The sequence below is a fragment of the Homarus americanus genome, unplaced genomic scaffold (assembly GCF_018991925.1).
Source record: "Homarus americanus isolate GMGI-L3 unplaced genomic scaffold, GMGI_Hamer_2.0 scaffold45956, whole genome shotgun sequence".
In the NCBI taxonomy this organism is placed as follows: Eukaryota; Metazoa; Arthropoda; class Malacostraca; order Decapoda; family Nephropidae; genus Homarus; species Homarus americanus.
In genome coordinates, this window is record NW_024731226.1 from 25392 (window position 1) to 52826 (window position 27435).

General features: G+C 40.7%; 1 protein-coding gene across 3 annotated transcripts in view; it reads left to right on the forward strand.

The window, feature by feature from the left end:
- LOC121867577 overlaps positions 1–27137 on the forward strand; it is a 42170-nt gene extending 15033 nt beyond the window's left edge. The window contains exons 1-6 of one of the 3 annotated variants that reach the window (XM_042367584.1): positions 70–748; positions 5993–6158; positions 7220–7527; positions 21245–21439; positions 25409–25507; positions 27038–27137. In XM_042367584.1, coding sequence (XP_042223518.1) covers positions 734–748; positions 5993–6158; positions 7220–7527; positions 21245–21439; positions 25409–25507; positions 27038–27121 — 867 coding nt within the window. In that variant the 5' untranslated portion in view covers positions 70–733 and the 3' untranslated portion in view covers positions 27122–27137. Of the gene's footprint in view, positions 1–69; positions 749–5992; positions 6159–7219; positions 7528–21244; positions 21440–23457; positions 23788–25408; positions 25508–27037 lie in introns of those variants that run through there. The other 2 variants (XM_042367585.1, XM_042367587.1) reach the window with 2 other exon arrangements.
- The last annotated feature ends 298 nt before the right edge of the window (positions 27138–27435 follow it).

Below are 27435 nucleotides of genomic sequence, written 5' to 3' on the forward strand. Positions count from 1 at the left end.
ACTATTTCAGCTTGGGAAGGAGCGAACTTTTGTCCACGATAGTACTACTGGTTCTCCTGAATGTATCTGAACCTGCTCCAGTGTTGGTCAAATCTGGTCTTGAAACAGCTCACACTCGGTGCTGTCACAACACACTGGCAAGTTGCTCGCGCTTAAATAATACTCATGCAAAAACCTTATATAATTGAATGGGAAGTTATTATAAATAAATATATAATATAGACGTCGACACGAGATCACCACTTTGTTTTTCATCAGGTGTAAATAAAGCACTAGTGATAGCCTGTGATTTATCACGTGCAGGCGGTCAGAAACGCCGACACACACCTAATTGAAGTGTATAGACATCTCAGAAGGCACTACTCAATCAGCTGATGGACACTCGCCCCACAAGGAGTCATAGCTCAAGGTTGAAGAAGTCTAAGTCCAGAAACAGAAGGCAAGCTTTTTCGGAGTGAGAATTGTAAACTGTTGGAACAACCTGCCAGAGAGCGTTGTGATGGCACCGAGTGTGAGCCCTTGCAAGACCAGACTTGATCAACAGTGGCGCAGGTACAGAGGTACTCATACATTCAGGAGCCAGTACATCCCCAGTACTTGCCAATAGTGCGTAACCAACCGCCCAACGAACTGTCAGTGACGCAGAGGATAAAAGTGACAAGTAACGAGATAAGGAAAATCCTTGACGCTACGTATGCTGGCAATGAGGAAAACTGGGATTTAAATTCCAGTGATGGCAGCTGCGGGGGTGAGTAGAAATGTCTTGTGTCGGATTTCCTCTCGCAATGTCTATATTTACGTAACTACATTCTAGTTGAGGGTTTTAGGCTGTATATTCTGATCTTAATGTGTACGACGAACTATGCGAGTTGTGTTGTGGCTGTACAGCGTATATTCTCTGTTATAAGATTGCACGTGAGCGTAAACTCACTTATTTTGTGGCGCAACATTGCTGACGTCTTTCCATTGTTGTTGTTGTTGTTGTTATTATTATTATTATTATTTAGAGCGCCAAAGTGATTCAGATCGATTCTAACTAATTTAATTAACTATATAATGTGGGAAGGTGAAAGTACTGAAATTGGTTATTGTGCAGATTACAGCAACCATAGAATTTCATAAATTTACTTCATTCAATCGAAAGAACTATTTTTTCCATTATAAATTTCTTTTATACACTTCCGTCGCAAATTTATAATAATGAAGTTATTGAATAAAAAAAAATATAAAATAAAATCAGAGCACCTGGCCCTGACTCAGGGTAAGGTAAGAAATACTGTAACGGCTATTTATATTATTGTGGAGGCTGACCACGCAACTCTGGGGTTTTTACCTACCAAATGGCCCTAGCCGCGGACGACCGAGGGCCCGGTTAAGTAAGGTTTAGTTTGGTTGTATTGTATAATCCACAAATCACTTTTTTTTTGCTCTCCCTCCCCCCCCCCCTCAAAAAAACCCCCGAATTTCCACGCTCTTCCCCATTATAGTTATAGGGAGGAGGAGGAGGAGGGGTGGGGGGCTAAATCACAAACGAGTGATTTCCGACAAAGGTCAGATTTGAACTAATCACACCAAAATCCACCAGAAAACAAATTTTTGTTGTAATATGCATATTTACCCTGAAGTTAAGCACAGTTTTTACAGCTTATGCGATGACTGAAACGGCTGACCATATTAAGTTTGTGTGAAGAAACAGCTGACCATACTGAGTTTGTGTGAAGAAACAGCTGACCATACTAAGTTTGTGTGAAGAAACAGCTGACCATACTAAGTTTGTGTGAAGAAACAGCTCACCATACCAAGTTTGTGTGAAGAAACAGCTGACCACACTGAGTTTGTGTGAAGAAACAGCTGACCATAATAAGTTTGTGTGAAGAAACAGCTGACCATACTGAGTTTGTGTGAAGAAACAGCTGACCATACTGAGTTTGTGTGAAGAAACAGCTGACCATACTAAGTTTGTGTGAAGAAACAGCTGACCATACCAAGTTTGTGTGAAGAAACAGCTGACCATACCAAGTTTGTGTGAAGAAACAGCTGACCACACTGAGTTTGTGTGAAGAAACAGCTGACCATAATAAGTTCGTGTGAAGAAACAGCTGACCATACTAAGTTTGTGTGAAGAAACAGCTGACCATACCAAGTTTGTGTGAAGAAACAGCTGACCACACTGAGTTTGTGTGAAGAAACAGCTGACCATAATAAGTTCGTGTGAAGAAACAGCTGACCATAATAAGTTTGTGTGAAGAAACAGCTGACCATACCAAGTTTGTGTGAAGAAACAGCTGACCACACTGAGTTCGTGTGAAGAAACAGCTGACCATACTAAGTTTGTGTGAAGAAACAGCTGACCATACCAAGTTTGTGTGAAGAAACAGCTGACCACACTGAATTTGTGTGAAGAAACAGCTGACCATAATAAGATCGTGTGAAGAAACAGCTGACCATAATAAGTTTGTGTGAAGAAACAGCTGACCATACTGAGTTTGTGTGAAGAAACAGCTGACCATACTAAGTTTGTGTGAAGAAACAACTGACCATACTAAGTTTGTGTGAAGAAACAACTGACCATACTAAGTTTGTGTGAAGAAACAACTGACCATACTGACAGTTTGTCTGAAGATAAAAATAATAATTACCGAAATGTAACGAACCAAAACTGAAAGTGAGCAATGTGAAATTAAAGTGTGTTGTTACATTGTGGTGAAATTATTCTTTAATGTTAAATTCTGGGATGAAAATATACCGTTAAGTTTGAAGTGAAATTATATTGCAATAATATATTCAGTGCTTAGTATTCCAAACATATTCAGTCATCCACACTCGACTTTGATGTTGTTATATTTCAGTGATAATTATAATTTGAGTCTTAAAATATATATATTAGGCAAGTGATTTCGTGTATAATAACCAAAGCTGGAAAAAACTTCACGAACAGGACCACGAAACCATATTCATTTTAAAAGTTTGGTAGTAGGTCGTAGGCAGTAAGGCAGCTATCAAACAGGGAGGTACTACCGCCTGGGAAGATATTGGAAGCATAATGTGTTGTCTAATGGTAGACCCTGCTGCCATATGGCATCACGAAAATTATGACCAAGTCCCAGGTTGCTGATCTGATTTTGTGCCTCATTTACACACAATTGCAGGGTCTCAATTGTTTCTCTTACTTTGACAACACAACATATATCTCACAATTGATTTTTTTTAATTTAGCATTTGTTTATGGTTCTATATTATTATTATATTTAATCTTTTTAATTTGTATTTTATTATTATTATCATTATATATCTTCGCCACCCAGGCCCTGATGTGGATCATTGACCTGCGCCAGGGTGAGCTTAAAAAAAAAAAAAAAAAAATCCTAAGCTCACCCTTAACGCAACTACCCAAAATCGTTAAATGAAGTTAAGGTTAGACAATCTTCTCTATCAGAAATAAAAAACGTGACTTTGTGGTCTTCGTGAAGTTTTTTAACACTGGAACACGAATTTAACTAAGAAGCATTTATCTTTGTAACCGAAGTTAGTGAAAACATTACCGGTGTGTCTTGTTAGTGAGAAAAATAGGAAAATGAGGAAAGAACGGAGCCAAAGGAAAAAAGAATAACAGGGAGAAGATAGAGAAAGAAAAAAAATCTGAGGGTAGGGGAAGGTGGCAGGATGAAAATATGAGGGAATACGGAGGAGGATGGAGTGGCGGGGAGGACATAATTTACGAGTAACTGTAGTTCCGTTCATAAGTTCGTTATACACCCGCGGTAAAGAGCTCATAGTCTGTTGCAACCAAAGTCTAATTATTTAGACATTGGTTGCACCCTTCAGGTCACTAGCACGTTATGCTGAACCCCCCACCAACAGAGTCGAACTGACAACGGAACAGTTTTATTCGGACGAAGACTCATCAAAAAGAGATGGGGAGGAAATTACAGTAATGTGAATACTGGCCAACGTTAATGTTATGATAGAGATGTGTTAATATACTGTACAGCTTACAAGAAAGAAAAACTGATAGGATTATCTATCCAATATCAGAATACATGTACAATGGGGGAAACCGGTATCGAATGAACATTATAACATAAGAGCATAAGAATGGAGGAAACTGCAGCGGGCTTATTGGCCCATACTGGGCAGTCCCGGTTACACCCAACCCGTCGCTCCTATAACGGTCCAACCTATATTTGAAGCTATCCAGCGTGTTCGAGTTAATGATGATGTTTGGTAACTTGCTCCACTTATCCACTACTTTTTCCTAATCAATGTTTACCTAGCTAGCGCATAAATCTAAATTTGTCTAATTTAAAACCATTGCTACAAGTTCGCTCCTGGTTGGATAGTTTGAGTACCTTTGCTATATCACCTTTGTTTAGCCCTGACTTCCATTTATACACCTCGATCCTATCGCCTCTCACTCTACGTCTCTCGAGGGAGTGCAAATTAAGATGCTTTAACCTGTCTCTGTACTCAAGGTCCCTAATTCCCGGGATAAGTCTTGTCATTCTCCTCTGAATTCTTTCTAAGGACTCTATATCCATTCTGTAGCACGGTGAACAAAACTGAACCGCGTAATCCAAGTAAGGTCTCACAAGTGCAAGATATACAGTAGTTTTAGGATAACCTCGCTAAACACTCCTTTGTATAAACCCAAGTACTCTATTCGCCTTGTTTCGAGCAAATACACATTGTTTACTTGGCTTAAGATTCCTACTTATCATTACTTCTAAGTCTTCCTCACGGTCGGATTTCTCTATAACAACGTTGTTCATCTGATATCTACTCCAATCAGATTTAATGCCGTTAATGCTTACTCGCTGTTTCCTGCCATGTAGCCAGGCCCTAATTCATTTTAGAATATCTCCTCCAACTCCATGAGCCTCCACTTTTCCTATTAGTCTCTCGTAGGGACTCTGTCGAAGGCTTTGCTAAATCGAAGTATACCACATCATAATTGTGCCCATCATCCACCGATTCGAAAACAGTTAAAAAGAATGTTAATAGATTTGTCAGACATGAAAGCCCACTTGTGAAACCATGTTGGGAATCATTGATCAACTTGTGCTTGCCTACAATTGATGTTAAACAGATTGGACGGTAGTTAGAGGCTAGTGATTTATCTCCCTTCTTGAAAACTGATATCACATTCGCTACCCTCCAGGATTATGGTAATACACCCGTTTTTAATGGCATGTTGAACAGAGCTCATGTATCAAGAATCTTCAATGTATTTATTACTTGAAGTTTTCGTAGAGAGAGAGAGAGAGAGAGAGAGAGAGAGAGAGAGAGAGAGAGATTATTATACGGAAAACTTCAAGTAATGAATACATCGAAGATTCTTGATATACGAGCTCTGTTCAACTACTTCTTATAGTGTTCATTCGAAACCGGTTTCCCCATTGTACAGTATTCTGGTATTTGAAACATAATCCTATCACTACGGTTTTTTCTTATAAGCTGTATATTAACATCTTTATCATCCATAAGCATTAACGTTGGCCAGTATTCACATTAATATCCTTTCCATCTCTTTTTGGCGAGTCTTCGGTCGAATATAACTGGTCCGTTGTCAGTTCGACTTTGTTGGTGGGGGGTTCAGCGTAGTGACTTGACGTCTAGGAAGGGTGCAACAGGTTATGCGCCTTTTACCGAGGGTGGATAACGAACTTCTGATTGAAGCTGTACCAATCTCAAATAATAGAAGTATCGTGTGGATCAAATTCAGTTACAAATTAGTTATGATAGAGCACTGATAAACAACTATTGGTCCTACTATAGCTTGCGGTCTACAAAGATATCTTTAGTCTAACCGAGCCGAACCGAGCTTAACCTAACCTGACCTGACCTTATATAACCCGAGTTAACTTAAATATCTTGTAGACCGCACGCTATACATGCACCCAACTATTTAAGTTCGATTTGATAAAAATTTTTGATTATGCGACTAGCACGAAGTTTATTCTCAGAACACTTGTTAATTGTCGATTGTCAACAGTGGCGGAGGAGGATGGGTCAACTGGGCATCTGGTGGACGTGGACAACACTGCTCACGCTGGCTCAGATATACCTATATCAGCAGGAGGGCGGCCTCACCCACACACTCCAGCCACACCGCACCCAGGGCCGAGAGAACGTATATATGCATAAACACTGTGTTAAGAGTGAGTGTTTCATCGTTCGTGTGTCCAGGAGAATTTTCTCAAAGATAGTTTTTATATCGTAAGACAACCCATGTGTCCAGTCATAATTTTCTAAATACTTTTTTGTCTCAAATATCAAACGTGTCAGGATTTTTTTTTCTTCAGACTTACAAGGTATACCTGAGGACACCTTTCTGACAAGGTTGATGATATTCTAAACTTGAAGGAAACGCTTCCTTGTACCACCTAGGACTATCATCTATACCAATTTAATGACGACAGAATCCAGTAGTAAATTTTTGGTCACCCATAAAACGAAATCGAAATTTTGTATACACACTGGAAATGTGTTTACGAGTTAAGTAATAAAGACAACCATTTACAAGGGTTGTGGTGTATACCCTGAAAATCAACCATCTTATGTCATGGTGATAAACTTCCCTTGTTTGTAATATATGCATGAAAACGGTATTATTTTAAAATACAAAATTAATTGTATTAATTCAACGGCACAATAATAATAATAATAATGTGAACACCTGAACGGCACTAACATGCTAGCTTTTGCATGTACGAAGAGTTAGCCTGTGGATGCGACTCTCCTATGTTGCTTAATAATTTTCATCAGATAAATGTACACTCACGCGCCTACTCCTGACTCATGGAAGTGGGTAGCCCTGGCTTCATACCAAACGTCCCTTCCCCCTCTCACCCCCCCCCCCTCCCCCCCACCCATTGTTCAGTGGTTCAACATGGTAGCTCGAAGCTTCGCTGGATTGTACGAATAGCAGTTCATGATGTAATATTTGAGAATATACAGTATGCACGATACAGGTTTTTTAGCGACTTCACAACACTTTATTACCATCATTATACTGACTGCTTCCCTCGAGCCAGGAGTAGGGGTAGAGGGTGCGTCGAAACTATAGCGAGTGAATGTACGTACTGCACATTCAAGAAAGCTGCAGCACACTAAAATCCTAACCATGTCGACACTGTACTGTTGTTGCTGTTCCCTTTGTATTAATCAGGCTAAATAAACCGTTTTAAATTCCATACTAATACTTCAACTTGTGTGACAGTCACGTGTTGGCGATGGAACCTCCGGTACCCCATCATTAATAACAACGACCACCGCCTGGTACGTTACCTGCGGCACATGATAGACCCTCCACCGCATGCCGCCCCTCTCCATCACCACCCTCTCTGGGACGCACCACGCTTACCCCCTCCATCACACTCCAGTCCTACATCCAGAAGGACCTCAGGACGCTTCCGCCATCATCAGCAGCTGGGGACTCCAGTTACTGACCCTGACCACCCTCCCTGGGAGAACATCACCTCCTACAAGGCCATAGAGAGGACCATCAGGGACTTGCTGGGTAACACGGTAAATGAACATGTCTATTATTTCAGTCTATACAAATTGTGTGGAAAACATATATATTTAGTCCTTTATTTTTACTTTGGATGTGTCCTTAAAATTCTTGCATCCAGTCCCCAAATTTTGTTTTGTGTAGGTATAACTTGTGACACTGCCTTGTCAGCTATTCCTGCCCAGAGAGTTAGCATCCAGCCATAAATCTATACTTCAACAAGCCTAATGGTAACCGGATCACCAGTTCAAGGAATTGTATCCATCTCATGGTCTCCGCTACATTTTCTGGGCCATCGTCCTGGGTATGTGTTAGTGAGAGGGGTGGAGGAAACATCCCGTTGTGGTTTTACAGAACAGGTGCCATCAGGTAATCGCAGCTAACCTATACAAGCGTGGAAAATAACCGTAAACCAATGATGATGATGAGTCTATCACATACACTGTGCTGCTGGACCATATCTGTCTCCTCCTTTCCATCTCTACTTGTGGGTCGATACAACGAGTTTAGGTGAGACATGAGCTAATACAGAAATTAAGATAATTATAACCGTAAATATGTCCACTGGACATAAATACCCCTGCCGGGAGCACGCTTGAAGCTTAAATGCGAATATAAAGACAATAAAAGATTGAAATTTCCACACCTCGAGAACCATTATGGCCCCGACTAGGAGAAATTATAAAATGAGGAGAAAATAACGGCCATATAAATACAGACGATTTGCTCTGTCGAAACTTATATTGGCTCCACTGAATAAACTTTGAATTTTATTATTTTATAGATTACTTTTTTCTTCATATCGCTGGTATTACTGTGATTCATTTATTCATTCTCATATTCATTATTAATTCGTTCATATATTCATTGCTTATTTATTAATTCATCTATATCTACTAGAAATAGTCTCATCTGCTGTTGAAGAACCAAGTACAGTATACTCATCATTAAGTGGCAGCTCAGACATACAGGAAAACACTATAGAGCGTTGTTGCCAGAACACACTGGGGGGGTTCATAACTCATTAAAGCGACAGCAGGCAAGGCCTGGTAGGGACATAATGAAGATGTGATGGTGAATGCATTTTCATAAACAATGAAAGCCAAGCAGTTGGGCTACAGAGGCAATATTTATGGCAAGAGAAATATCTAGGGAAGACGAGAAAGCTTCACTTGGTACTTGTACGTGTACATTAGAGCAGGGGTTCTCAAACTTTTTTTAACCAAGGACCCCTTATATACCATGACACATACAAATATTGTCAGTAATGAAAGGATAAATCACAGTCCAAAGCATTTGTTCATTTCAACCCAAATCCAAAATATCCTGCAAATTGGAATCGCCAAATCTCTCACAAACGTTAAACACACTATTTCTCAAAAACTTTTCGCGGATCCCCGGTTTGAGAATCACTGCATTAAAGAATGCATCTGACAGAGTACCGCTTGAGACATTTAGGGGTTCAGGAGTGTAGTACAATTAGTTTACTTTGTATGACGACACAAAAACCTCTGTGAGAGTAAATGTCGAGGAAAGTGAAAATATTTCCTACGAAAATAAGGGTTCATCTAGGGACTGTCTTGAACCCCCTTCTGAAAATAATGGGGCTAGGGGAGGTAAATTTTCACTTGCTGCCACTATACAAAATCGAAGTTGAAAATATGTTTTTTCCGATGGTTTTGTGTGTGTGTGAACACAGGGTGGTATAATGCGTCTAGTGTGGCAGCATTATGTTAGTGTTAAGGTGCAAGCACTGCTTGCTTCCTCTCGCTTTCAGCTACTGCCGCTGGCTAGCCCTCATGGCGAACAGGGAAGCAACTTCCCCTGCCAGTACACAGCCTCTTCACCACCAAGACTCTTTTTGTGCCTCCTCGTGGCAACACACGGTAGCTGGGTGCTTCGTGGACCCAGGCTAGACCAGTAGGGGATCTCGGAGTAGCAGTGGGCCCCAAAGGGACGACGCATAGGCCCACTGGCATGTGGACACGTCCTGGAGCCTACCAACCAATGCCCCGCTGCCTTGCGGATTAACCTCGGTAGGTATAAGGCTACGGGAGTAAACCCCGTACAAAAAAATCTGTGTTGGAGTCCTGCATCAGGCAGAATTGCTTACAGAGCTCCAACAAAGACCCCAATGGCGGTATAGGCAGAAGAGTTAAACAACATGGGAACCCAACAACTACACTGGCAGAAGAAATCAATGTATGATGAACAGGCTACTAAGGTGAAACTCAACAAACTGGGCTATAAGCAGTCCATTGCAACTCTCCCTCTCCCCAGTCGTTGCAACACTTGCACCACTTGATAAGGAAAAGGGAGAGTCATGATGTGTGGTTGCAGTCTGCGCTCCTGCCTTACCACATAAATCAACTCGTGCGCAGCCATCATCCAACTCATTATCATCAAACTCTTACACTCCAAAACTCCTATGGTGACGGACGAGTGGCGACGGGGACAACCAGAGATGACTGCCGAGAGTCTCAAGTCACAACTCTGCACATGGGCGGCACAGATATGATGGTCGCTAATGCACTGGGATCTAGGCAGCAGTGCAATCCAGCCCTGATCCTGTCTGTGCGACTGAGCAGCACTTTCGAGGAGACACTCTGCTCACTCCACATAGGGAGGGGGCTAGAAAAGGTGCCCTAAACAGTCTGCCTAAAGAATCAACCTGACCGGGCATTCGCACCTAGTAAGGTCATCCTTATGCGGTCGAAAACACAATTACAATCACAGATCAAAACAAATTATACAACCTCTTATGGTCACTGCATGGAAAGTCAGGACCCTTCTGGATAAAGGCGCAAATGCACATCCTCCAAGAACCACCACCCTTGTGGCAAAAGAGATGACTAGATTTAACATCGACAGAGCAGCCGTTAGTGAGTCCCGGCTCCCAGCCTAGGGTCGACTCACAGAACGAAGGTCTGGTAACACCTTCTTCTGGAAGGGCAAGCCTGCTGCGGAGAGCCACATTTATGGCGTTGGCTTTGCCATCCACTGACGCATCCTACACAGGCTAACTGAAATGCCTATTGGGATCAACGAGCGCCTCATGAAGCTCCGAGTCCCACTGAATCACTCACGCCATGCCCTTTTCATCAGTGCATATGCCCCAACACTGGATGCAGAGGATGGCATCAAAGAAGCCTTTTATGCCGACCATGACAGAGTGCTAATGTCTATCCCCACAGAAGATAAGGTTGTGCTACTTGGTGACTTCGATGCCTGAGTTGGTAAAGATGCTAACATTTCGCAGGGAATCATAGGGCCTACTCCCCCTCAGCAAGTGTGCTGCACACAACCTCACTATCACCAATACCTTGTTTAGGCAGGCCGACAAATTCAAGGGTTCGTGGCAACACTCACGAACCAAACACTGGCATCTCATTGACTACATCACTGTCAGAGAAAGAGATCGCCGAGATGTCCTCATCACCCGAACAATGCGAACAATGCGTGGCTCAGACCACAGTGACACTCATCATCAGCTAGTCAGAGCCAAGCTCTCACTTCACGTTCCCCAAAACAATGAAGGCAACAAGCTTCCAGAAGAGGTTTTAACACTAAGCGTCTGGAGGATCCAGCCATAGCACATGATTTCAGAGAGCAGCTCGAACATGGGCTGATAAACAACCCAAATTCCAGTGCCGAATGGAGTATTCTCGACACTATCATGACAAAAACCTGCAGAGCGACCATCGGTCAGGTAGAGAGAATACACCAGGACTGGTTTGATGAAAATGACCCAAAAATCAATGTACTCGTCGATGATAAACGTGTTGCTTTAACTGACCAAAGCTGATACCTTCCACAAGAAGAAAGCGGCGGCCCAGCGCCAACTTCGCAAACTAAAAAACGACTGGTTTAAAAACAAAGCATGTGAAATGCAGAAACTTGCAGATCAACACAAGATGCACGAATTTTTCAATTCCACAGAACATTTTATGGGCCAATCACTCATGGCACAGCCCCCCTCCACTCATCCGACAGTAACTCCCTAATTAAAGACAAAGAAGAGATCTGTCAGTGCTGGAAAGAGCACTACCATTCGCTGCTCAACCTGACTGCTCAGCAGGTCCCTCAACATCCAGAGCTGACCCACCTCAGCTATCCTCCATCCCTGGATGAGGTAGCTACTGCCAACAAACATATGAAAAACAACAAAGCCTCAGGGTTTGATGGAATCCCAGCCGAGGTGTGTAAAGCAGGAGAACCTCTGTTTACTATCTGTCTCCACTCTCTTCTAGAAAATATATGGGAAAAGGAGGAAATCCCTCAAGCTCTTAAAGACTCCTCCATCGTCAATATTTATAAGAACAAGGGAGACCGGTCAGTCTGTGGCAACTATCATGAGATCTCGCTACTGTCCGTAGCTAGCAAGAGTATCACCTGAGTCCTCCTGAACAGACTACTACTGTACCTAGGGCGGATAAACTCCTCCCAGAATCTCAGTGTGGCTTTACATCATCCCGTGGCACCACCGACATGATCTTTGCTGCCCGCCAGATGCAGAAGTGCAGATAACAGCATCGTGACCTGTACACGGCCTTCGTCGACCTAACCAAGGCCTTCGACTTGGTCAACAGGGAAGCCCTCTGGCGGACCCTCAGCCAGTTTGGCTGCCCACCAAAATTCATCGCCATTGTGAGGCAACTCCACGACGGCATGAGCGGCGGTGTCCTGGAAAATGGCACTTAGCTTGCATTCTTTCCCATCCAAATGGGAGTTAAACAAGGGTGTGTACTAGCACCAACTCTCTCTTCCATTTTCTTGGCTACCTTCCTTACTCATGCCAGTGCCAATAGCTGGCGGGGTGGGCATCGTGTACCGGATGAACGGCGGTCTTTTCAACATAAGACGACTCCGGGCAAGAACAAAGGTGTCGGCAGCTTCCATTACTGAGCTTCAGTATGTAGACGACCGCCCCCTTGCCACTCACATTAAATGTGATCTACAAGAAATCCTGAACACCAACGGTCCTACGCAAATACGCATGCACACTTCGGCCTTGAGGTGAATGTACGTAAGATTTAGATTCTCTCTCAGCCTGCCCCTGGTTCAGCCACACCTCCACCATCCATCCAACTTAACAATACTACCCTCTCTAATGTTACCAACTTTTGGTATCTCGGCTCCCACCTGTTCACCACTGTGGACATAGAAGAAGAGATTCAACATCGGATCAGATGTACTTCTCAAACCTTTGGCAGACTCCGTACCCGTGTCTTAGGCTGTTGGGAGCTGAAATTATCAACAAAGTTATACGTATATCAAGCAGTGGTTCTACCCACCCTGCTACATGTCAGTGAGACATGGGTTACATACAGGAGGCATCTCAAAGCACTTGAAAACTTTCACCAACGTAGTCTATGCTCCATCCTCCGAGTTTGCTAGGAAGACAAGAGAACAAATGCCAGTATTCTTGCTGACACCAACTGTAAGATCATCGAGGCTACCATTATCCATGAACAACTACATTGGACTGACCATGTTACCCACATGGACGACAGTAGATTGCCAAAGCAGCTACTTTACAGTCACCTAACGAATAGTAAACGTAACGTTGGCAGACAACTGAAAAAGTATAAGGATAGTCTTAAGACTAACCTGAAAAAGGCCAAATCACCCCCCTTACTTGAGAGACGATTACTCCATACGAGAAGGTGTCAATACTTTCGAATTAGCCCGACTGCAAACCAAGGCACACAAGCGCCAGAAAGATGCGTCCGCTGCCCCTCCTGCCTTAGATGGAGCCATCCACGTGTGCAACATCTGTTAATGACTCCACCAGTCACGTATCGGCCTCTTTAGTCACCTTAAAACACACCAACCTATGTGACATCCCTAATAACTCGTATTGTAATACAGGTAGTTCTGCTATAACGCGATAATTGTGTTCTTGTAAAATATCGTGTTATAGAAAATCGCGTAATAGAAATAACAGGGCTTATGGAGAAAATAGGGTTAGGTGCAGATTACTCGAAATCGAAAAAATTTAGTAGTTAGCCTAACACAAAGGATAGCACAGTCTAAATAAATGTTACATTCATATCTAATAATGAAATCATACAGTAAATGTAACACTTTACTTGATGGGGGAGAAGGGTGATTTTGAGGTTGATAAAATCGAGCTTCTCTTCAAGTGTTATATCCTTTCTTTTACGATCATCACCGGGAATTCTATCACCAGAACGCTTCTTGTTGATATTCTTCTTTACTATATTCACAGTTAATACAGTGGGGTATGCTATAACGAACGGATCCTACTACGAATATTCCTATAACGAACGGTTTTACCTATAAAATTGAGAATGCTATAACGAACGAAACTCCTACAACGAACATTATTTAATTTTTTTTTTCTAATTTATTGTTTTTTTATTACAAATATTAATGATATTCTTTATTTCAGGGGTTTAGATGCATATTTATGCACTTTTTTACAATTTTTACAATTTTATATTATATTTTTCAGTGTTAAGTGGTTGTATTTGGGGGCCTGGAACGGATTAATCCTATAACGAACGAATGCTATAACGAACAAGGTTCTAGAACCAATTAGATTCGTTATAGCATACCCCACTGTACCACAAAATTGGAGAAATAGTAAGCAAAAATCGCGTTATAGCAAACAAGCGTTCGCGTTATACAAATATCGTTCCTAATTCATAAATCGCGTTAGAGCAAATTCGCGTTATCAAAACACGCGTTATAGCAGAACTCACTGTACTCGATTTCCGAATGACAGCAACGCAGTAGTAGATTTGTTATGAACGAATTTGACCTTTATTTCTGGTGTATCTCCCATCTCAGACTCTAGACCAGTGGTTCTTAACCTTTTTACTACCACGTCCCCCTCTAGGAATTGGTCCTTCCCTCCACGCCCCCCTTGCATCTATGAATAAAATTCCCTCCCAGATTTTAAAGAAAAATTAAAAATATTGTGTTTTTAGTCTTCTGCTTCGAATCAAGAAATATTGCTACTTCTTCTCGTTGTTCATAAAGCCGTCCAAGCATGTTTCCCTTTGATAGCCATCGTACGTTCGTGTGAAAAAGCAAGGTTTCATGTTCAGATTCCATATCCTTACACAGCAGTTTGAAGAGACGACTGTTTAAGGCTCCAGCTTTCATAAAGTTGACTACCTTGATAGCCACGTTCAGGACATCCCTCATTTCAGCAGGTAAAGTTCTGGATATTAAGGATTCACGATGAAGTATGCAGTGTGTACCCACAACAGACTGATTTTTTCTTTCACCATTGTAATGAATCCAGACTGCAGACCAAGCATGGCTGGAGCTCCATCAGTGCACACCAGCGAGTCCCACGAAAGTTGGTTTTCCTGAAAGAAGTTTGATACATCATGAAAAATAGCTGCTGCTGTTGTACAACTTTCCATGGGGTGACAGAACAGCATTTCCTTTTACACTGTTGCCTGACACGAAACGAGCATACATCAATAACTGAGAACACTGAGCGATGTCAGTCGTTTCGTCACACTGGATGGCAAAAACAGGAGAATCTCTTACTTGGTCGAGAATTTGATCTCTGATGTCTTGAGACAATTCATCGATCCTTCCCTTGACTGTATCGTTTGATAGTGAAATTTGGGAAAGCTTGTTTGCACTATCTTTCCCCAGAACGAGTTCTGCTGCACGGAGTATGCTTGGTTTTATGAGAAACTCTCCGATGTTATGGCTCTTCTTGCTCTTTGCAATCAACATGGCGATCTCATAGGAAGCCTCAACAACCTTTGAAGTTTAATGCCCCACTGCCGTCCAACTTAACTTGCTTCAAGGAGTGTCTTTTTGTTTCACAGAATGCCTTGGGCTTGTCAGCTAGAGCAGGATGTGTTGTCCTCAAGTGGCGTTCCAAGCGTGAGGGCCGCATTCCATCATTGCTCAGAGTCTTGTAACATATCACACACTGGGGGACCTCTGTGTAACCTTTTTGGAGAGACAAGAATCCAAATCGAATATATTCGTCAAGATACTTCCGCTTCTTTGCACTCATTGCGAATTATTTGATGTGCAGTGGACAACACAAATCTGTGAACAAAACATAAGGCAGGTGTAAGGTAAGATAAACATCACCACGTGCTCATGAACACCACAACATCATGATAATCACAACCGCATGATCAATAACAAACATGTGATCGTAAAGTTCGTAAACACTACAAGTGACTACAATCATACATGATCATTAACACCACCATATCATTAACAAACATCACATGATCATAAACACCACATGATTATTAACAAACATCAATGATCACAACATGATCATAAGCACCACTACATGATCATAAACACCACCACATAATTATTAAGTAAATATTAACAAACACCACAACATTATAGTAAACACATCATGATCATAAACACATGATTATTAAGAAACAAATCAATATCATCATAAATACAACTTTACCATAACCACCTGTTACCACCACATGATTTTAAGCACCACCAACTTCTGATAAAATACAAACGGAATTCAAAACTTGCGAATAACAAACAGAGCAACACATGCGTGTTCACAATTCACCAATAAACTTATGGCTGCTTACTATTTTTAGGTAAATATAACAACTGGGATAAAACATACCTCAACAGCCTTAACTGAATAAATGTGAGAGAAGAGGAATTATTGCCACGGACGTGTGCAGAAGACTGGGAGAGAACGGGGCTCACCAGTCACCAACGAGCAGTATACAGGTCCAGGACGAGTTAACCCCCCCCCCCCATGGGTTTCGAGGGATAGGGAGGGGGGTCAATAAGTACAGAAAATGGTAAGCCCTAAGTCAAAAAAGTAGCCTATAGAAAACTAAAGTTATAAGGCGATACTTTTGCATTTTTTCATAAACTTCTCAATATTAGCCCAGGCTCTTGTTAAGAGAATAAAAACTATAATTATAATTAGAGAAATTCCTACTCTTTCCCTAGGACTTGCACCCCCCAGGTTAAGAACCACTGCTCTAGACTAAAAATGTGCTATAAAAATAAAGGTAAACAGTATTAAAGATGCATAAAACAAACATCGCAAAAACAGTTTTGAATCTAATCTAACCAACCAACCAGACCTAACCTAACCTTATGGAAGGGGGGGGGGCTCCACAGTCGTTCGATGTTCTCAGTGTGTACTGCCAGGTACGAACATATATAATTAAATATTAAATATCTCGCTTTAACGTAATTTGCACCAGTAATGCCATTGAAGGAAAGTGTCTTAGACTTGTCAAAGTTACCGATTACAACTATAAAATTCCCAAGATTCGTTTTGTGGCAACTAGTAAAATAATTACCCCACACGGCCAGCCTTTGCTGGCCCAAAAATCTTCAAATTTTGTGCCTGAAGAACCAGGTTGATCTGTCTTTAAATGTTCGTAAATCTCCCTGGCTTTTTCACAAATGAATTCAGTAGAAACTGAATCACCTTTCAACTGTTTTTCCCTAATCCAGATGAAAAGTAACCTCTCAGTTTCTGCAATTAGGGATCTACTTTTAAACATTCTTGTAGATTTGTCTCTCACTTTCACTTCTTTAAATTTGTCTTTCTGTGCAAGAATTGTCGACACAGTTGATGTCGACATGCCATATTCTTTGCACAGCGCATTTGTTCTAATGCCTTGTTCATGTTTTTTTTTTAATTTCCTGCTTCGTTTGGATTGAAATCGCTTTTCTTGACCTCTTAGGCCCCATGCTGGATTCAAACAATTCAACACGTGATTTTTAAAGTTAAATTGGCTGTAAATAAAGAATATTTTCTTTAAAATAACACTGCACTGGCTATATATTGTCAATATGTAAAATAAATTTCAAAATGACCAATAATTTGCTTGGAAACACAGAAAAAAAGCGTTTAGTTGAAGAGAGTCTCAAGCAAGATGTTACCTCCAGTGAAAACAGAGAGAGACGAACGCTTGTTTGGTGTGTTAAGAGGCTGGATGGCGCGTATAAAACTAGTGATTTTACCTTCAATTATGTTCAATAATTGTTAAAATGACTAAAAAATTTAATATTAAACTTTTAAAAGTATTGAATAGTATAAAATTCTTGATATTTACTAAAATAGTAAGGAATTTAAGCCCTAGAACCGATTACTATATTGGCGGACTAATACTACAGCTGGTTGACCGCCAAGTGCAAGCGAAAACATGTTGAGGTCGGCTCGTAAGAAACTCGTTAACCAAAGTAAAGAATCTTATGGGAGGTAACTCGTTAACCGAAATCTCGTTAACCGAGGGATCACTGTATATATATATATATATATATATATATATATATATATATATATATATATATATATATATATATATATATATATATATATATATATATATATATATATATATATATATATATATATATATATATATATATATATATATATATATATATATATATATATATATATATAATATATATATATATATATATATATATATATATATATATATATATATATATATATATATATATATATATATTATATATATATATATATATATATATATATATATATATTATATATATATTATATATATATATATATATATGTGTGTGTATATATATATATATATATATATATATATATATATATATATATATATATATATATATATATATATATATATATATATATACACACAGTATTACCCCGCCTAACGCGGTTTCACTTAACGCGTTTTATCATATACGCGGTGCCTCGCCAGAGCTGAACTTTCACTTAACGCGGAATTTTTCATCGTATACGCGGGAAGCGGCGCGGGCACGATGCGCACAAGGTCGTCCAGTCATCAAAACATTACCGAGTTCTTCACCCGCCACCCACCACAGCCGGCCCAAGTCAGTGATAGTGATAATTATAGTGAGGATATGGACTTATATGGCCTTTGAGGGGTTTGACAAAGAGGCCCTGCAAACCTCTGTGGTGGATAGTGATACAATTGATACAAGTGATACAGGTGAGGGCCAATAATCTGCCCTCTGCCTCGGAACCAACCCCCCATCCCCGTGTGCCCAGCCATCTTTTCTACTAATGCAAGTGTTAAAAAACCTAATATTATTGATATTTCTCTTAATTATTAATTGTGTGTGCATACCATCATAAAGTTAAGATAAAATTTTTACTACAACATAGTTATTATTATTAGATCAAAAAGTGGAGTTTGGGGTGGGCGAATACTCTATTGGAATTAATCCTATGTTCTGTTGTTCACTTAGCAGTTCCACTTAGCAGCGGTACCCTGTGGAGTTCAATTGACATGATTAGCTGAGTACTACTATTAATGTTATTATATATATATATATATATATATATATATATATATATATATATATATATATATATATATATATATATATATATATATATATATATATATATATATATATATATATATATATATATATATATATATATATATATATATATATATATATATATATATATATATATATATATATATATATACACATTATATATATATATATATATATATATATATATATATATATATATATATATATACCGTATATCACGGCCTATAAGACGAAATTTGAACATTAAAAAAATCTGCCCAAAGTTAGGGGGTCGTCTAAACCACCAAGTTTAAAATTCTTACCTCTTAAATATTTGGTTTAGTGTGTCAAGAGTGGTGATGAAAACATCGTAAGCCACTCACAAGGTCTTACCACTAATTATTTTATACTGAAACTTACGTTTGGCAAGCTGGATTCAAATTAAGATTACCGGTATATTAAAATAATAAAAATGTATTATAAACCTGTCTAACATACCGTAAAAGAGATTTATACCCCTGTAATAAACACAGCTATCATCACACACCCCTCCCCACGCCCCCCCCCATTTGCCAGTGAGGAGACAAGAAAGGAAAAGTGCATTAATTCTTGAAACTATCGACGGTTAATTACAGACGCTCAAGTGACGTCACTAGTGTTTACACTACACCAGCTGGTAATATTTGATGCCATTACTTGAAGTGAATTGGCCTTATTTTAAGTAACTAACTATAAATAAATACAAAAATTAAAAAAAAGATCAAAACTGAGAAATAATATACTGTATGTATGTTGTGTTGTCAAAGTAAGAGGAACAATTGTGTAAGTACGTAATATTTTTTCACTCAAATCCTAATGAAACACTACTGGAGAACATTCCTTTGTCGCAAAACAGTTTATAAATTAAAGAAAATAATTACAGTGTGTTTAATATATTACAGTATATTATAAATAAATAAATAAAACAAATAATTCGGTAAATTTATTTAAAGTAAATGGAAAATAAGCAAACATGTTATTTACCAAGACCCTTCCCTTCCGTCTGGCTCAGGGTGAGATGTAGGGGAGATAAAGAAGGCTATTTATAGCCCATCAGAAGTGGCTAGTACCCTAATGCACCATAAATAATTCATTGAACATTCATTTTTTGTACATAGTATATTCAGTATATATATATATATATATATATATATATATATATATATATATATATATATATATATATATATATATATATATATATATATATAATATATATATATATATATATATATATATATATATATATATATATATATATATATATATATATATATTTGTGTAATAAATGTATGTAGTAAGTACATACTGGTAACCTTTTTCACTCAAATCCTAATGAAACATCACAATTAGAATACGGTGGTTGCTGTTGAACCACATGTTGTATAAATAGTCACACCACCGAGACGAGGGAACACTCCCACCACGCTTCAGTGACGTCACTAGTGTTTACACTACACCAGCGGGTATAATTTGATGACATTACTTGAAGTGAATTGGCCTTATTTTAAAAAATCAAGGATGGTTGGTAAAGGACTACTGAGTCAGTGGGTAAGTGTCACATTTGGGGTACTGGTCTTATACAGCAAATAGAGCTCAAAAGCTACTTTTTAAATGGAAATTTGGGGGGGGCGTCTTATGCACCCCGCCGCCTTATAGGCCGTGATATACGGTATGCACCTTGTTTTGTACTTCTCCTTAGTCTGTACTCACCCCTGAAGATGTGAATTACACGAAAGTTCTTGGGAACTTTGTGTTTTCTTCTTTCCTTGTGGTTATCAGCATATATATATATATCCATTAGCTGGAATCCCTCAAACTGGGAACTCTCCGATAACCGGAGTTGAAATTTTCTCGGAAATTGGTTCTCAAAGCCGTAATTTTGGGAAAAATTCCGGCTGTGGGAACGATTTTACTAGGGGCACATTTTCCGGAAAATTCCAAGAAAATTTTTCCAATACCCAGAAAATTCCGGGGATGGGGGAGTTTTTTTCCTGGTTTGAGAGATGAAAACCAGGTGCATTTTCTGGAATTTCTGAGAAAAATTTTCCGTTACCCAGGAAATTCCAGGGAAGAGGGATATTTTTCTGGGTTCGAGAGATGATGTAATGGGCAATTTCTGGAACTACCGAGAACATTTTTCCGTTACCCGGAAAATTCCGGGGATGAGGGATTTTTTTCCGGCTTTGAGAGTTGTCTCGTTACCCTGAAATCTCTCATTCTCGGAAGTGCTCTGCACTAATTGTTGCGGCTAATGGGGATATCACTGTGTGTGTGTATATATATATATATATATATATATATATATATATATATATATATATATATATATATATATATATATATATATATGCTGTACAGTATACAGATTGTACGTTTCAGGTTGGCGGAGTATTTGTGGAGATGGGGTCGCAGGATGGACTATGGCTGAGTAACAGCTGGTGGCTAGAGGTCGTTCAAGGCTGGCAGGGGTTACTGGTGGAGGCCGACCCTCTCAATTACATCGAGCTTCGAGCCTCGCCCAGAACCTCCCGCACCCTCCCTGTCTGTGTCACCACCGGAGACATCCCCAAACAGGTTAGTCTTTACTGCTAGATTTTTATTTATCTAATTATTATATCTATACCAGAGATATACTGTCCAGAGATATACTGTCCTGTACTTGTCTTTCTAATGTTTATGCTTCTGTTGCCTTTTATTGTAATATCTTTACTATTTATTATGCAACTCAACATTCAACAAAATTGTGGTTGTAATATACAGTGGGGTATGCTATAACGAATCTAATTGGTTCTAGAACCTTGTTCGTTATAGCATTCGTTCGTTATAGGATTAATCCGTTCCAGGCCCCCAAATACAACCACTTAACACTGAAAAATATAATATAAAATTGTAAAAATTGTAAAAAAGTGCATAAATATGCATCTAAACCCCTGAAATAAAGAATATCATTAATATTTGTAATAATAAAACAATAAATTAGAAAAAAAAAAATTAAATTATGTTCGTTGTAGGAGTTTCGTTCGTTATAGCATTCTCAATTTTATAGGTAAAACCGTTCGTTATAGGAATATTCGTAGTAGGATCCGTTCGTTATAGCATACCCCAATGTAATTGGTTTTCAATTTATTTATTAATTTTAAGATGCACAGTATAAAAATTGTAAATGATATATGCTTCATTGTATGATGGAACGAACGAATGCTTGCCTGGTCTCTTCTAAAAAGTAATTAAAAAGGATACAGGTAAAGGCGTTAATTAGGAAGAGTTGTAGTGGAAATTTCCCCTACAACTACAACTGCCGTTTGTCGCTGACTAGCCAATCCCTTTTCGGGTTCCCCTCCACAGGATGGAGGAGAAACTGATCACTCTCCCAGTCTTCAATCACAACATTGAAGACTGGCTTATCCACACAGAGGCAGCCTCATCGGCTCTACAGCTACAGACGAACAGAAATACGGCGCCCTGATCTGTTCCTTGCCCACAGAAGTTGCCACGCAAGTCTCAGAGACCATCACCAACCCTGCAGCTGACAACAGATTCGCTGCCCTACGGGATGCTCTGAAGACGCGTTACCAGAGGTCCCGCACCAGTCTCCTGCAAAACCTATCCTCTCTCTCCCTCGGAAACTCAACGCCTGCACATCTTTGGGAGGAGACATGTAGACTGAACTTCCGGCACACAGACAGACTTTCCGACTCTGTCCTGCACCAGCTTCACGCACAAAAGCTCCCCACACAAGTACGCATCACCCTGTCCGCAGTAGATTACTCTACAACACCAGAACTCTACGCAACCTCGGCAGACAGAATATTCAACGAGTGCGCTGCTGTACGCCATGCTTCCGCGCACAACTCAGCGGACACACTTTCACTTTTCTCTGGTCTCGTCAACCTGACCAGCGCTCCCCAGACGACCAACACCTCACAAGACATGCGGGACCTGCTACTGTCCCTACACCGCAGGTTAGACACCCTAGAGCAGCTTGTTCCTCCAAGCATGCAGCTGCCCCTCTTCCTGCCCTACGTCCTACCAACACACCCGTCCAGCCTCAGAAGCCGCCCCCAGCACAGGGTATCTACCCCGTTGGTACCACCAACGTTTTGGTGCTAACGCTAGACGCTGTGAGGCTCCCTGCAACCACACGGCGAAGCGACATCGACGGAGACTGGTAGGCGCCATAACCTCCGCCACTATCAAGCAGCACATCACACGCCTTACTTCTGACCCTGACCACTTCACTCCTGCTGTCCGTCACGACCTACTACAAACACTACGACAGGCAGTTTCTGCATTCAAGGCTACTGCCCCACGCCAGCCTTCCCACCGCCCTGAACACATTAATCCCGCACCTCCTCCGCCAGTCTGCCCACCATTACCCCTTGCAGCACCACCTCACCCACATTTCTGGGCACCCTCTTTTCATCCTCAGGTACCTACTGCTCCTGACGACCCTGCAGCCAGCCCTATGGACCCAGACACCCTACCCGGCGCCACTGAGGACTCTGTACCTGCCGCGAGAGAAGCACCACATTTCTCGCCTGTACAACCTTCTCTTACCCACAACCCTCCTTCTACCTGTGCTTCTCCCACAGATCTGGTGTCTCTAGACAGAGTCGTCTCCCGTAGCGGCCGGCTAATCCACACCCCCGCCACATGTCTCACATGTGGGATACAACCCTGCCGACAACAAGTCTCCTGCACCGCCCGGAGGGGAGGGGGAGTATTGTAGTGGAAATTTCCCCTACAACTACAACTGCCGTTTCTTGCTGACTAGCCGATCCCTTTTCGGGTTCCCCAGCCAATGCCTCGTGGTCTAAGGTTGGCTACTAGCGACGCCTAACAAAGTGAGGTCAGCTATCAAGCCACGCCTACCTCCGCTATATAAGACCTCACCTTGCCGTGAACGCCCTTCTACCTACAGCCACGCAGCATGCAACACCTCCTCTGAGCAAGCTCCGCACCAACCAGCTCTCTCTACTCCACGCTTCTAACCACACAGCAGCTTCCCAGCACCAAGCTGCACTGTACACCCAATACAATATATGTAAAGAGAGAGCATTGTGAGTTTCCTTTCTCCAACCCATCCTGAGTGTGAGACAACATCACGAAACCCCACAGAGAAAACTGAAAGTTTATCCGATTATATACAAGTGAAATATGTTAACACTGGAGCCATATAGGTTGGCCCTCATTGGACCTCTGTTTGGGACAAGATGGCTGTAACAGGATAAAACCAATCCAACATAAATGTATCCATCATTCAATTAATTCATTCAAGATATTTGAAGAAAAGAAACGAGAGCAGACCTTAAAAGTTGAGCAGCTATGAAATAAAAAGATAGCAAGTAAAGTAAAGAAAGGTTAAAGAAAAGTAAGTAAATACAGGGTACAGAAGAATGTTGTTTTGGTTGATTGATACTGGTGAGATGCAAATACTGTAATGTATGTCTGTGTAACGAAATATTTAACCAATGTTGATGAGCAAAAGTTGAGGATTTGGATTAGATAATTCGATCCAGTGTTACCTGCTCCTGAAGTAGTGTTACCCGTCCTGAAGTAGTGTTACCCATCCTGAAGTAGTGATACACCCCTCCTGAATTAGTGATACACCCCTCCTGAAGTAGTGTTACACCCCTCCTGAAGTAGTGTTACACCCCTCCTGAAGTAGTGATACACCCCTCCTGAAGTAGTGATACACCCCTCCTGAAGTAGTGTTACCCCCTCCTGAAGTAGTGATACACTCCTGAAGTAGTGATACACCCCTCCTGAAGTAGTGATACACCCCTCCTGAAGTAGTGTTACACCCCTCCTGAAGTAGTGATACACCCCTCCTGAAGTAGTGTTACACCCCTCCTGAAGTAGTGATACACCCCTCCTGAAGTAGTGTTACACCCCTCCTGAAGTAGTGATACACCCCTCCTGAAGTAGTGATACACCCCTCCTGAAGTAGTGATACACCCCTCCTGAAGTAGTGTTACACCCCTCCTGAAGTAGTGATACACCCCTCCTGAAGTAGTGTTACACCCCTCCTGAAGTAGTGATACACCTCCTGAAGTAGTGTTACACCCTGAAGTAGTGATACACCCTCCTGAAGTAGTGTTACACCCCTCCTGAAGTAGTGATACACCCCTCCTGAAGTAGTGTTACACCCCTCCTGAAGTAGTGATACACCCCTCCTGAAGTAGTGTTACACCCCTCCTGAAGTAGTGATACACCCCTCCTGAAGTAGTGATACACCCCTCCTGAAGTAGTGATACACCCCTCCTGAAGTAGTGTTACACCCCTCCTGAAGTAGTGATACACCCCTCCTGAAGTAGTGTTACACCCCTCCTGAAGTAGTGATACACCCTTTATTAAGCAATGCTTCAAATAATTTACTGTGTAACCTCATGAAGCAGTGTTACCAAGTACAAATATTTACACCCTCCTAAAGCAGTATGTCCCTCAAGTAGTATATCCTCTGTGAGAAGCAATTTCGTCCCCTCCTTCTCATCCTGAGGCTTAATAACTTCCCCACCTGAGACAGTGTCGCCCCCCCTACAGGAGTTGATGGTACGCAGGAGGCACCCTGAGCTGTGGAACACCACCTTAGGGATGCACCAGCGAGGCCAGTCCATGATGGCCAGGTCCGCCGCACCCACGGTAAGTCCTTACATACACTACCTGTGGGTCTCCTGTTGGGTTGGGTTGACAGTTCCTTGTTCCTACTTGCTGGGACTTTAGTGGTGGCTTCCTGGTGCTTTTATGGTTGGTTGTTTAATGGCTTATAGTGGGTGAGGAGAATGATCGTTGTACGTTAGGTCAAAGCACCAAGTTTTGGCACATCAATACTTTAGTGCTATGCAAAAATTTTTGAGAGGTGGTTGCCCAATTTTTAAAGTAAAGGTCAAAGGTCAAAAGCAGGGTTGCCCAAAGCAACAAATTTGCTAAAGTTTTAGTTTAGACCATATATAAATTTTGAGAAGTTACCCAATTTTAACCATAACCTGAGGTTTAAAATACTATATTATTTTTCAAACATAATCCTTCTTTTTAGATAAACTATTAATTTACATAAATACAAAATGGCTGCCATAGTGTGCAAATCAAGTTTGCTGGTGTATTTACCTATACTTTAGAATTAAAGGTTAACACAAGTTTAAATGCAATGTATGATGATGAACACCTTTCGAAAGCACATAGTAACTGGGGGTCTGGACCCCCTTTTTCATCGGAAGATTCCAATACTTTTTCTTAAATGCAGTATTGTACTCAGACATTTTTGTAGTAAAAAGTAATTACTACTGACCTCAGAATATCTCCTAATATCAAGTGCACATGGCCTCAAAATGCCCATGATATTGGTCAGAAATAAAAAAACACTCTCTGGGTGAACTAGTATCCTATCAAGGTGGTGGAACACACTCTGGGTGAACTAGTATCCTAACAAGGTGGTGGAACACTCTCTGGGTGAACTAGTATCCTAACAAGGTGGTGGAACACTCTCTGGGTGAACTAGTATCCTATCAAGGTGGTGGAACACTCTCTGGGTGAACTAGTATCCTATCAAGGTGGTGGAACACACTCTGGGTGAACTAGTATCCTAACAAGGTGGTGGAACACTCTCTGGGTGAACTAGTATCCTAACAAGGTGGTGGAACACTCTCTGGGTGAACTAGTATCCTAACAAGGTGGTGGAACACTCTCTGGGTGAACTAGTATCCTAACAAGGTGGTGGAACACTCTCTGGGTGAACTAGTATCCTAACAAGGTGGTGGAACACTCTCTGGGTGAACTAGTATCCTATCAAGGTGGTGGAGTATCTCGCCAACTGCTGAATATCAAGTGTCAAACCAGTATTTGTACCACCACTTTGAACCATATCAGGAACTTTCTGCATGAATAAATTTATTGTACATATAGGAACATGTAATGGTAGTTGGATTCCCATTAAGATTTTTTAGGTACAGTCACGAACAAAAGTCCTGTGGCCCCTTCTGCTTCTCCGTGAACCTTAGAGATTCAGACCCGTGAACCCAAAGCAGTAGACACTGATGTATTATTCATGATTCTGAATTTTGGGGTTTGTGGAGCAACAGAAGGGGGCGACAGGACTTTGTTAACGATTGTACGTTCTTTTATATAGTCAGATGAGAGAGACAGAGGCTGTACCAACATATTGTGTGTCAACAGAACCTGTACCTGGGGGAGACGTGGAACACCACCTGCTACCCGCTTTTCTCTGTCCTAGCTGCTGCTGGCTACAAGCAGGTATAATGTGTGTGTGTGTGTATGTATGAATAACCCTTGATTATCTTATTTAAGGGCAAACAAGAGCTCAGTTGTTTTTTTTTTAAATAAGGAGAGTTATCGCCATTCTATACGTCCATTGCCATAAAGTTTTTAATATTAAATAGGAAAATAAGATCAATTTGTTCTCTACATTAGTGGCCTTATTAGATAAGACATATTCTGCTTCAATAATCAAGTTGTACAAACAAAATAGTATAATATCAAAATTCCATGAGTTCTTCAGAGTGATAATATTTCTTACCAGCTCTTTATGGTAGTAATGGAGGAACATTTATAAG